We start from the raw sequence: 13,395 nt of genomic DNA, 5'->3' as shown, positions 1-13,395 counted from the left end.
ATTGAGTTACAATTAGAAATATTTGAAATTTTATTTATGGAATTCAAAATTAAAGGAATTTTAGAAACTTATTATAGAAAACTTTTATAGCCTAATTTAATTTTGCATTAGTTTTTGCTATTAACTATTAACACAAGTAAAAAATTGTTTTCATTATAGAATGAGGCTTAAAAATGCCTAGAGTTTTTCAGTTTGCCAAGTTGTATCATTTCTGTGCAATAATCACATTTAAATGACATGTAATCACAAATAAAACTAAAAAAATGAGTAATGCTTTGTTTTCCTTTTATACTGAACAAAATAGGAATATTTGTTGATTAGTACTAGAAGCTGCCAACCTATTGAACTTACACTGAGTAGTCACATTGTTTTCCTGACATACACTGAAAATACCCCATAAACATTAAAAAACTAAGGATTTCTCTATAATTAAACATCTCAAGGCTACTCTTAAAAACCAAGAAGGAAACTGCTCTTTAATAGTTCTTCGAAACATGTAAATTAAATAAAATTAAACCTTTGACAAACTGGTTCAATATGGTAGAATGAGAAAGCAGTCAGAAATACCATACTCTCTGGAAGAGGTGAAAAAAATCATAGAGAGTACCAGATTAAAGTAAAAATGAAGCTTACTATAAAATTTCCCATCAGATCCAATGTATTAAGACTAAACTTGTCATGATTGAGATACTGGCCCCAGGATAACCCTTAAATAACAAAATGTATGGAGAGTTGCCTAATCTGGGAACCATTTCAGAACTAGGTCTGATTATCTGAACCCTCCCAAAATGGTAATGAAGATGATGATGAGGATGGTAACCAGATAATCAAATAGGGCTGTTGTTTTTTTAAATATCAATCAATCATCTAGCATACAGCCTCCTCTATTTCTTAACTCATTAGCTACTAAGCCCATACCTAAGCAGCATCTCTCTAAATACTAAGCAAAGGGAGGTAACTCCAAAACAGAAATAGACTGACTTTACAAAATATATTTTAACAAGGTTACAAAAGATAGTTTGTGTGGAAACACAAACTCAAAATCGGCCCCCGAAGTGGTCCACACAGGCAGGCTTCAATATTTTCAGAAAGAACATCCGAATAAAATTATATCAAAGACAAATGAGAGATAAGAATGGAGAAAGAAGGTTAACAGATCTTGTGTAGTGCCCCAACGGTCCAGCAGATCAAAGGATAGGTGAAAGTGAATGTTAAGTTAGATGTGAACCTGGCCTAACTTATTCTCCCTTATAGACCTTGTGGTCTATAGGGCAGATGATGTAAAGTTCATCTGTTTTTGTGGCCTACGGTTAACAAGGGTGTCATGTAGCCAGCACAACGACCAACTGCCTTTATTTTTACCCAACTAATGTCAGGTACCCATTAGAGCTGAGTGGACTCAGAGGCGCCCAAAGATTCCAAACTTGAAAATCCCAGTCTTCACCAGGATTCGAACCCAGGTCCCCCGGTTCGGAAGCCAAGCGCCTCCCCTGGCCTAACTGATGTCTTATAATTGATCTAATTGTTTTGAAAAGGCTAAATATCTTAATCAAATACTCAATAAAAAAAAAAAAACATTTCCGCAATAAAATACTATTTCATGAAAAATGACGTTTATAAGATTACTAATCATTTTAAATAAGGTCTAACTTATAATGCATACTAATTAGCTTTTTCTCTTTAAAAAACTGCTTGCATAACTGATTTTAAAAATTAGAATTTTTGCTTTCAGAAAAAAAAAAGTAGCCGTTGCATCAGAACTTTGAATGGTCTAAAATATTGTGATGTCGGATTTTCAATATCTTTTCTAGTTTACGAGATCTAAATGGGAAGGACGGACAGACATTTCACACAAAACTAATAGTGTCTTTTTCCCCTTTCGGGGGCCGCTAAAAAACATAAAACAACATCTATCAATAACAAAAAATACTTCTAAAAAAAGAGAAATGGATGACCTTTAAAATGATGTATAATTTGAATAGGTTTTACAAGATTCAAACAATAAAAACAAACAGGTAAAGACGAAAATTTGTTCAAGTGCCTGATTTTTTTAAAGACTGGTGGACACCCCCCCCCCCCATCAGATCTGTAATTTTTGGTAACCTTTAACATTTACCCAAAGACCAGTAATGTTTACAAGTAGGAATTTAGTAGGCCTATACAATAAACATTATGCTTATATATAAAATCTGTATATGTCTTGAGTATTTACTGACTTTCACTGGATGCGCGTGAGGCCCTTAGTTGCCTGAACATAGCATCATGCTGATGTGGTTCTGCATGTGTCTCAGATTTCATTACTTCTAGCATTACAAAGTAAAAGTAATCAAACCATTGTCCAAACCAACGTTGTGAACACCCCCAACTAGATCTATTTCATTAAAAGTTTTCATGTGGTAAATAAAAACTGTTCAAAATATCAGTCAAAGAAGTTGAAGATTCATTGACGCTAGATCCAGAATAGTCTAGATGTAGACTAGATGATACATCTAATGCTTACTTCACTCTCTCTCTGAATCGGACTAGATCTAAGTTTAAATGTAGCGCTAAATTCTAATAATCAATGTCTTGATCAATATCAAGCTCATTATTAGCTGTATTTAGTGTATTATTTGCGATAATGGGTCTAAAAATTGAAAGGTATTGAGAAAATGACCTGCGCAGCTAAGAAAAATTGAAAAAAAAATCACCGAACTTTGAAGGCCCATAGAAACTGAAGCGAAAGACGTAAAAACATCCGTTTATTTTTTTTAAAGAAATGATCTATATTTCTACTTTTTAAAAAACCCAGCCAGCTCAAAATAACACCCGCGTCGCGCAGGAAAACGAGAGCTACGCAAGTCACGCTGTGTGTGTGCTGTGGCGGCTGCATTTGGGCACATTAGGGGGGAAGGGCGCATTTGGTTGCATTAGTAGCTAATGAGTTAAGGAATGAACAGTGCCTACAAAGTGCATAAAGAATATAAGATTAACCTCATTGATCTGTCCAGTGCTCATTCTAGGCTCAGAATTGACAGATGGTGCTGATGGAACTGTAGTGGCAGTCTGCTGCTGCTGGGTGCCTTGAGTCTCAGATTTCTGCTGCCAGAAGTGGCGGTTAAGATAACGGGCCAGCTCTGGATCCATGTCTGATGTGTCAAGTGGCTACAGAAGCAATAAAATCATATACAAAATTTGTTAAGATTTGTGGAAATGTTTTTATGAAAGTATCTCTGAAACTTGACATTTACAAGCTGAATCTAAGGGTTTACACAATTTATTTTGATAAATTATGTCTTAATGATTCAAACTAGGGGCCTGAGTTTCCAGCCCCCTTTTATTTATTATAAATATAATAATAAAAAAAATAATAATAAACTTACAGCTGGAGCAACAGTCACAGTCTTGGCAGGAGATATGGGTCTCTCACTATTGGTCTTACCTCCATACACTCCATAGTTTGATCGCAAACGTTCTCTCTGGAAAGCATAATATATAACTACAACTGTCTTACTAATTAGCCACTAAAGCACAACAAAATAATGAAAAAGTCAATGGGAAGCTGAAACAGCCATACTTTGTATAAGCCAGCAAATAAAAAGGCACTAAGGGCACTTATTCTCAGGGAAAACAAAGGTGGATAAGTACAAAAGAACCTGGAGAAATTGTCATTTCATGCTACATTGATGATATTACCCTGCACTGATGGTGTGGCACAAAAAAAAAAGAAATTATGTGGAAGATGACTAAAGAGACAAGATCAATGAATGCAGAAAAAATATAACTTTAAGAAAAGTACTTTGAAAATGAAGCCTTTTGAAACGAAACAAAAAAATGAGAAAGTTAATACATTTTGTCATCATTTCTGACACCCATGTGTAACAAGAAAACTGAAAATTCTTTACTAATAACTCCAGCAACATTATTAATAATTAAATGTAAAATGAGACCCAAGCATTATTAATATAGTAATGAAGCATCATTACTGACATAAATAAACATACCTCTTTTTCTTTAGTTTCATGTTCTGATTTGGACAAAGCCAATGCTAGCTGCAATTCTTCTTCCTCTTGTTGCTCTTGTTCAGTTTTACTGGCCGGTATCTAGTGAAAGAATGTGACCAATGTTACTGGAATATACTTGACAAGCTTCAAAACAGAAGATGGAATTAAATTATTTATCTAGTTTTATATCAAGCTTCATATATTGGAAATGCAATAATAATGAGGGAGTTATTTTTCCAGATGATATATATAGTAGATTTTTATGTAAGGCACAGCTCATCACATTCTCCTTCAAGAAACGCGAAGCTTTTTTGTTTATAATTCATTTGTTTTTATGTTTGGAGCTAAAAACGACATTTCGGGACTGCACATGTCCTATTTTAGATAAGTTCCTATATTTTTGTTCCCCTTTTCCAAAGTAGATGGCAGTTTTTTAGATTCTCAGTAACCATGTATGTAAAGCTATTGTTTTAACCTCCCCTGGCAATTCATACCCATATAAAGGATGAGGGCTATATTATGAGCCTATTTGATCGTAGGCTGATGGATATATCAAAATATAATATACCAAACATCTTTAGAAAGACATTCCAATCACATTTATACTGTTAGCTGTTAAAATTAAAAAAGGAGGTGTTATAAGCTTCCAAACATCTTTAGAAAGACATTCCAATCACATTTATACTGTTAGCTGTTAAAATTAATAAAGGAGGTGTTTCAACGAATAATAATGAATTTAACACATTCTCCTGTAGTAAACAAGGCAAAATCATAATAAGAAATATTATTGGGATTGATAAACTTTGATTTTTTTCAACGAAAAAGCATGACCTAGATTGAGATATCTAGAATATATAATTTATGAATGAAAGAAAAAGTGTGGGCTGCTAATTTGAAGCCAGAGACCATGCCCACTGCAGGTGATCACGCCAGGTGAGCTGGTGGTGAGGAGAGGTATACACTAAGCGTGTAGTGTCACCTTATATATATATATATATATAGAGAGAGAGAGAGAGAGAGAGAGAGAGAGAGAGGCAATATACTATAAATACATATTGCAGAAGTGAATCTACTGCTATTAATACAATCTAAATAATTTTTAATTAACACAGATATAATTTAATAGCAATAACATATAGTGGTGTTTACTGGTGTTTACTCAGTGTGCGCTGAAGGAGAAAGCACAAAAACTGCGTTTAGTATAGGAGCATGAAGTGACCTACTTTATTTTTAAATAAAATCTTGACTATGAGTGGTAATTCAAAGAAACACAGCTATTTTTATAGTCCTTTAGTTGCAGAATAAGAATCTGCTTTCAGTTTTTTTGTAAGTTAAACTGTCACCAAATAAAAATTTGACCTAGTTCCCGAATACGGTGTGCCTTATATAAGAATCTACTATAATTAGTAATTGATCTATCTAACTTTTGAGTTCCCATTCACTATATATATGTATGTACATAAAAAACTACATCAAAATATTTTCAGACACATTTTTTAGTGCAAGTGACTTTTTTTTGTTTATGAAGGAACATCTGTAAATTACAAGATAAGAACAGGTTGCCTGGTCTAGTGGTATGGGCTTTGGGCTGTGTGACAAGTCAAAAACTCGCTGTCAGAGTCACTCAAATTTATCACAGCATTAATTATTATTTTTCATTATTTATTTATTTTATTTTAATTATTTCCCCATCCTACCCCCAAATTCTTCACCCGCACCACCTTTTCCTCTCCAGGCTAGACTTAGTTGACCACATTGGAGATAGCTAGGCCACGTCTTTCGATTTATCTTCCCTTGACCGGGGCAAAGATACACACAGACTCTTTGATCTTATTGGCAGGATGTCTGACAGCTGCAGTGGACACCACCTTGTGTGGAATGCAAGTCACTCCTCCCCCCCCCCTTTCTCCTACGTCTCTCTTTGATCTAGGAGATTACTCGAGTCAAAGTGCCTCTCGACATTACCAATGTGTGACTCCCATCTCAAGTCTAATTCACCCACGTGTAAGATAATTCTTAGCCTAGGACATTTCCTGTTTCCGCCCACATTTTCCAGGCCTATATAAAGTAGATCCAAATAAAGCCAGACTCTTTCATTTCTCATTCGAGCTGAGCTATCGAGTCTGGACTGCTTCATTTATTCTTACTCCTAGAGGAATAACTGGTGCCTCCCTCAGGTGTCTGCCTATTTATCGGATTATTTACCTGCATTTGTGCTTAGTGCTATTCAGCGCTGCACTTGCCTATTTATTTGCTATCGAGAATCACCTACTGCCTATTTACCTGCATTTGTGCTTAGTGCTATTCAGCACTGCACTTTCCTACTGAGATCTGCCTATTTGCTATTGCTGTTCAGTGTCTACACGACACTACTCAACTCTACTACTTGGCGCTATCGGCATTGCCCGCCTATTCAACAGCCCACCTGTCATCTTATTAGGTGCGACGTCCCTATGGACTCAGGTCTGTGCGAGACGTCATAGCTACGCCAACCCTCTGTAACTCACTGGACATATCCTGTCAACTACGCTGCCCACGGCAGATCAGCTCTGCCCGCAGTAACCTTGTGCCCACGGTAGCCGGCCACCCGCCCTACTGTGGCCTCTACAGATATCAGAACTTTGGATTGAAACTCCACAAGAACTAAATCACCGGCGTCCCTCTATCCGCTAGAGCGCCACCTCCAGCTGCAGAACCTCAAGCCAGGACACAGCCAGCTGCGACATCAACAGGAAAACCAGCTAAGTCAGAGGACAAAGTGACATACTCTCTTATTAGGTGCAAGAGTGATGATTAAATCTAGTATTACTTAGAGATAGATGCAAACCCTCCCCCTTTTTATTCTTATATGTATATTCATGTAAATAAATATTCTTTATTTTTAACTTTTGTATCTATCTTTCATTGCTTGTCTCGTTGCGTGTCTGCTCCCGATTCATATGCTGATAGGTTGGTGTGTGATAGCTTTAAAAATAATCATCCCCTAGACATAAAACGCGCCAAACACACGTCACATTTCCCCACCTGTCACAGGCTGTCATCACTAAGGTCAAAGTTTGAGTTCTGCTTGCTGCAATAGGGTAAGACACAATAATCTTCATTTCTTAAGTAACACCCAAAACTATATATAAGACCACTGACTACTGTTTAAAAAAACAACAACAAATAAACAACATTTATTGAGTTATAAATGACTTGCTTTTTTCAGTGCACTGCTTACTTGAGGTTGTTTAGAAAGTGGGCTGGCCAGATATTCTGCTGGCAAATCATCATCCTTTTTAGCGGGACCTGACCTAAGAGTAGAAGAATGATAAAGAAGAGCTATTATTTTTAGATCACTTTCCATAAAGCTCAGTTATCTAAGCACAGCATGTAGATCAGCAAAGTCTAAATAATTACAATGCATTCAAAGAGAAAAGTGATGATAGTAGTGTAGTAAAAAAAAAAAAAACAACTTAAAGCAGATGCTGCATTGCCAATAGATTAATACTAATACATCAAAAATTACCACACCTGTTTCGTTAACAAAAATTTTCAATACGCTTTGAGATTTCATGTCAATAAAAAAATTGGCATGTTCTTTATTATTTGATTCAGCTACAATATTATTTTCCAACCGTTTACTTTTCAACTAACTTGTTGGAATATATCACTCTGTATAAAAAAATGAACATTTTTTTTTTATAAATGCAATAATGGCATTGAATTTCTGTAACACAAGACCTTCTAAAGGACTTGATCTCCAAAATTTTTTTTTGTAATCAATTAAAAGATTTCTATAAAAAGTCAACACTGACACAGAAGATCCCTGCAAGGAAATCTAATCTATTAACAGGGAAATAAAAACTCACATCATGCATAAGATTTCAAAAACTATACCAACAGAACTATCTAACATAGCTAGGACAACATTTGTATACATTTTATTTCCAGATCTTTCTAGTAATGCTTTCATTTTCCCTATATAATCAAGTAGAAAAAAATTCATAAAAAAAAATTAAAAAAATTGTCACACATCCTAGCATTATGTTGGCATTATTAGGGAGAACTATCAACTCAAAATGGGTAAACATTGCAATATTTGTTCAACTACATTTATGGGTTTCAAAATTCTTTTCTATTCTATCAGACCTTTCAAAATACTTTGTCTATATTTCAGGTCTATTAGATGAAAAAAAAAAATTCTGTTCAATTTGAAAAGGTTGAAACAGTGTATAAAATAAGGTTCAAATTTTAAAGCCATAAACTACTGTATACAAATGGCCTGTACCAAATGTTGTTTAAAAAAAAAATATTATTCAAATATATAAATTTCTGATGGAAGAATGTCTGTGTGACTTACATTGTTTACATTCCTGCGCTATGCGGGAGGTTTAGGCTAGAACACTTCAGAATTGAAGATTCTGAAGGAACATCCAAAACATGCAAAATTATTAAAGTCTCATGGACATTTTTTTTTATCAGAAATGTTTATGACTGAATAATATTCAATAAAAAAAAAAACATCTGAAGGTTATTTTTACCTTATAAATCAATCAATATCTCAATAAAATATTTAAAAAAACAACAACAGATTGTGAGCATGTCATCACATAAAGGAAACAATTTTGTTGTCATCTGAACACTAGTGTATCTATTTTCATTTGTTTAAAGTCCGCCATTGATATAATTTGATAGGAATGGGCTGCAGAGTTGATCAACAAATGTTTGGATGATGGTATAAACATTGCCAGAAACATACAAGTGTCCATGGGTAATGTTTCAATGTTTGAGGCTATGTAATAACATTACCCAGAATGCAAAGGTTAACAAAGTCTTTGGGAATGTAATACATGCAGAACATGTAAACAACAAAAGCTTGTATTTGTCTTTCCCCTTACATTCTTCATTAAAACACTCACACATAAAACATCATTATCTGCTCCTAGATACAGGCATGCTTCATACAGATTGTGAATTTAAAATAATCACCAGTTAAGTGGTTTCAAATCCAGTTCAATATATATCAGATTTAGAATTGGGATTGTCATAAAACATATGAAGTTTATTAAAATACTTCTAAAAAAATGTGATTATGGAAAAGAGAATGGGGAGTAAACACATATATATATTTATACAGTGCTTTTTTTTTTGTAAAAAATTAGGTGCTGGTACTCAGTGATGGATTGCCTAACTTTTAACTACTAATAAATTAATAATAAACGTTAAAATGCAAGAAAAGTAATAATTTTTTTTCCCCACATTAAAAAAGGTGCCGGTACAAGACAAGCACTGTATATACATATTATCTCCATGACAAGAACTGATCTTTACTTTATATGATACATAAGTACTTATACTCAAAAGTGTATTATTTATAATTTCTATTTGCTATTTAAAATAACTTAAAATGGACAGGCTAGCTAAAAGAGTATTGTTTTAAAATAAAATGTTGGCAATGGGACAAAAAAAAAGTGTAGTGTATTTAATGGACAATCAAACTTCTTGATTGAACTAAAAGAGATTCACACCAGTCACAGTCCAACATCTAACATAACACAGTAACAAATTTTATAGTTAAATAACAGAAACAAAGCTTCAGGAATGTCTAATAATTAGCCACTAAGCCAGTCAGAAAAACTTTACCAAAAAAAAAAAAAAAAAAAAATCAATTTCAAACATTTTGAATCAGCCAGCAGCACAATGAATGAAATGTGACAAAATTTGTTGTGCGGTAGCAAATAAAAAAAAAAGGGTTAACTGATGAGAAAAACAAAACATGGCATATATACATAGTGAAAAGTAACCAGAGTTCTCACCTCTTGGATTTCTTCCCTTTCTGCTTCCTATAAATATAGTGTGGCAGTTGGTTCATGGTTTAATCATCTAATTTCACTTGGTTCAATCTTTTGTTTAAATGATTTTATGGTATTCATTTTTTAAAAAATCCAACTAGTTTTACATTAAAGGAGGATTGAGTTTTTGTATACCTAAGCCATCTTGAGTTGGATCTCAACCTTTTTTTATGCTGTTCTGTAAAATGGACTAATAATCTAAATCATTTTGCAAAGTTTTTATAACCTCCTTATATTAGGAAATGTGATTGTGTTTATCTTCTATCACAAATAAATAGCTATATGTATTACCACACTCCTAGGATTTGCCAGCTGTAACACTGGTAAAGAAGGAGACAATATTAATCTAAAACAATTTACAGTGTAGATTGCTTTTTTGTTTGTTTGAATATAATGGAATACACAAAGTTAAGCTGTCATAAAACAAAAAATAGACCTAAATTGTAATTTTGGTTTCAGACTATACTGTAAGATGCCTGTGTGTAGTCCCTGAATGAACTCTTTGTGTTGTGTCTGCACTATTTATGTGTTTGTTTCTATTGTGTTGTCTTTATCTGAGAACAGAGTCCTTGTAATCACAACAAATTTCACTAAGGATCAATAAAGTAGTCGTAGTCCTATACTGTAATTTTGGTTTCCACCTATACTGTAATTTTGATTTTCATCTATACTGTAATTTTGATTTTCTTCTATACTGTAATTTTGATTTTCATCTATACGGTAATTTTAGTTTCCATCTATACTGTAATTTTGATTTTCATCTATACTGTAATTTTGATTTTCATCTATACTGTAATTTTGGCTTCCATCTATACTGTAATTTTGATATTTATCTATACTGTTATTTTGGTTTTCATCTATACTGTAATTTTAGTTTCCATCTATACTGTAATTTTGATTTTCATCTATACTGTAATTTTGGTTTCCACATATACCATAATTTTTGTTTCCGCCTATGCCGTAATTTTGTTTTTCCCCTATTCTTTAATTTTGGTTTCCATCCATACTGTAATTTCAGTTTCACCAGATGTCTTGAAGCTGTTAATATTTGTTTAAAAGATAAGATTTTACTTAGTTCATGGCCCAAATAAACATGTACAAATAATAAAAGATTGAAAGTTTTATAATTCACTTGGTAAGGCTATTTGTGTTCAAGCAGAGGATAATGGTCTATCATTAGTTTTGCACATAAATTAAAGTCTGCCAATTAGAACTATTAGAATAATGTGGAAAATTAAATCTCGCTTGATATTATGTTTCATAGAACTTGTACTTTTATCTTATTTCAATCTCATTTTCCATTTGTAATGTTTTGGTAGTGTACATCCAAAATGAGTATTTTTTTTTATAAAGACAACTCTAAGGGAAAAATATACATATTTCTGAGTGTATGCATGTGTGTGTGTGAATAATATGTAAGTAGTACTTCTATAATGAAAATAAATCCCAGTCAATCAGTAAATCATTCCAATGATACCACAAATATGAAAAAAAATTTGTAAATGAGAAGAAAAAACACAAGAATTTTAGTCCCACAACAAGGTGTACTTGAACACTTGTCAGATGCTGCAGAGACCAAGACTCCATTCTCATGTATCATATACTCACTTGTTGATTTTTTCATAACAGGAATCACAGACACGAACTTCACGCTCAAAACCAAGCTTTGGGATTAATGAAGACTTAGCAGAGCATTTACCACAAAAAACTTCTCCACAGTTTCTGCAATGGTGCTGTAAGAGTACAGAGTAAACACAAAATTGTTGATAGGGACGAAGGAAACTGAAACAATTGTAGAGACTGATGCAATAGAGAGAACAAGATTTACATAACTACTTGTTTCTTCACAACATTTACTTTGTAACTCAAGTAAAAGGTAAAAATGCACTAAAATCATGTAGTAATGAATTTTAAATAACTCTTTCATGTTGTCAGTCTAGAACATAGGTGGAATGAGATGAGCCCTAGGAACTGAGTACAGTGGGGAAGAAGGGAGCCCCCAACAGCCATCTCACTATTCACACACAGTTCCTCAAGGAGCCGTTTTATGGTGGACACCCCCTAGGTTGATAAGTACAGAGAAGGAATATGAGGAGTTTCCCAGGTCTGCTAGGTAATGGGCCTCACTTCTACTTCTAATCAGAATGTCTTGTGCTATCATTAATAGAATGCAACAAATTACAGCTGCTTGGAGCCTTCCCAGACAGCTTTTCAGACAGGCAGATGAAAGAGACTCAAGTCTTCGAACAATTCCAAAGAAACAGCAGAAGTGTTTAGAAATCAGCTCAAGAAAAGATGTGTAACAAAGTGTTAAAATTTGATTTGCTGGAGTACATGTCTTCAATAAAACTGGTACTCATGACAATCAATGGACAAGTAAGAATATTTGAATAACTCTTTTTATTGCTCTTTCAAAACAAAATTTAAAAATGTGCAGTAATTTGGGGTAAAACATAATTAAAAAATGTTTATCAATTAGACTTCTAAAATGAGAATGATTATTGTTAAGATTTAGGAACCAACAATCAAATAATTCAAATACAAAAGTGAGTCTATTTATTGGTCAATATAAGTAATAATTTCTACAAAACCTTTCTCTGCATCAATGTAAACTGGACTCGACACCTTGTACAGGTTTCTCCATCTTTCCAGGTTGGGGCTTTCTCAGCATCAAACATAGCATCTGCTTCTTTAAGGGCAGGGAACTTGTTGCCTAAAATATTTTTCACATAATTTTAAGACAACTAGACTACATTATGTCCCAAATTTCTTTACTGTTATAACATTTCAAAATTCTAAAGGTCGATTCATTTTTAATGCTGCATTGTTTAGTGTGAAAATTTCAATGCATAACATTGAATGAATTTTATAAACAGATTTTTGTTTGTTCTGAAAACGGAATAAACTAAATTTCAAAATCTCTCCCTAAAATTTTAGCTTGTGTCCTTTTTTTTTTAACAGCACAATTGTAAGTGATGTGGAGAAAAACATATATTCAGTACCTTCCATTTTCAACAGATGAAAAGTGTCTTCAACTACTTTGTAATGAGGATCATTTCGAAATGCATGAGACCAGCATTGAATCAATTCTAGAATTTTCTCCTTCACTGGATCATTTCGAATCTGTAACAAAGAAATTAATCAAGGGAAATGAAAAAGAAACTAACTCACAAAACTTAGTCTAATTCTTTCAAAAACTTTTAATACTGCAAAAATGTTTCTGTATATTTATTTTTAATTTTTATTAAAATTGTAACAGAACCTTAATAACTTGCAAATATCAAAAAATGTTTGCTATCTATTAGTCATATATACTGACAATGCTTTCTTAAACTAATCAATATTTAGAGAAAAAAAAATTGCTCAGCTGTTTTGTTTTAAAAAAAAACAAGTATTTAAAGAATACTTATATAACATGACCTTTGATCTGTAACCTTTAATACATTACAAGATGCACATTAGCATAAATGATAATTCTCTATGAGAGTGGGGTATAGCGGTGTAGATATCACAGGGTTAGTTTCAATTTCCAGCAATCAATATCAGAAATGTATTCTAGAGACTCAAAGGTTAATAAC

The 13,395-nt window shown here is 33.2% G+C and overlaps 1 protein-coding gene across 8 annotated transcripts in view; it reads right to left on the bottom strand.

Moving 5' to 3' along the window:
- Positions 1-13,395, bottom strand: part of LOC106065411 (hepatocyte growth factor-regulated tyrosine kinase substrate-like) — a 29,036-nt gene that overhangs the window by 7,310 nt on the left and 8,331 nt on the right. For 3 of the 8 annotated variants that reach the window (XM_013224217.2, XM_013224212.2, XM_013224214.2), the window contains 8 exons: positions 12,820-12,940; positions 12,409-12,530; positions 11,426-11,550; positions 9,782-9,808; positions 7,183-7,276; positions 3,984-4,082; positions 3,363-3,458; positions 2,974-3,144 (listed from right to left, as the gene is read on the bottom strand). In XM_013224217.2, coding sequence (XP_013079671.2) covers positions 2,974-3,144; positions 3,363-3,458; positions 3,984-4,082; positions 7,183-7,276; positions 9,782-9,808; positions 11,426-11,550; positions 12,409-12,530; positions 12,820-12,940 — 855 coding nt within the window. The remainder of the gene's footprint in view (positions 1-2,973; positions 3,145-3,362; positions 3,459-3,983; positions 4,083-7,182; positions 7,277-9,781; positions 9,809-11,425; positions 11,551-12,408; positions 12,531-12,819; positions 12,941-13,395) is intronic. The other 5 variants (XM_013224216.2, XM_056019186.1, XM_013224218.2 and 2 more) reach the window with 3 other exon arrangements.

The sequence above is a fragment of the Biomphalaria glabrata genome, chromosome 2 (assembly GCF_947242115.1).
Source record: "Biomphalaria glabrata chromosome 2, xgBioGlab47.1, whole genome shotgun sequence".
NCBI classification, from domain to species: Eukaryota; Metazoa; Mollusca; class Gastropoda; family Planorbidae; genus Biomphalaria; species Biomphalaria glabrata.
Note: the sequence above shows the minus strand (reverse complement) of the source record. Positions and strands in the feature narration are given on the sequence as shown.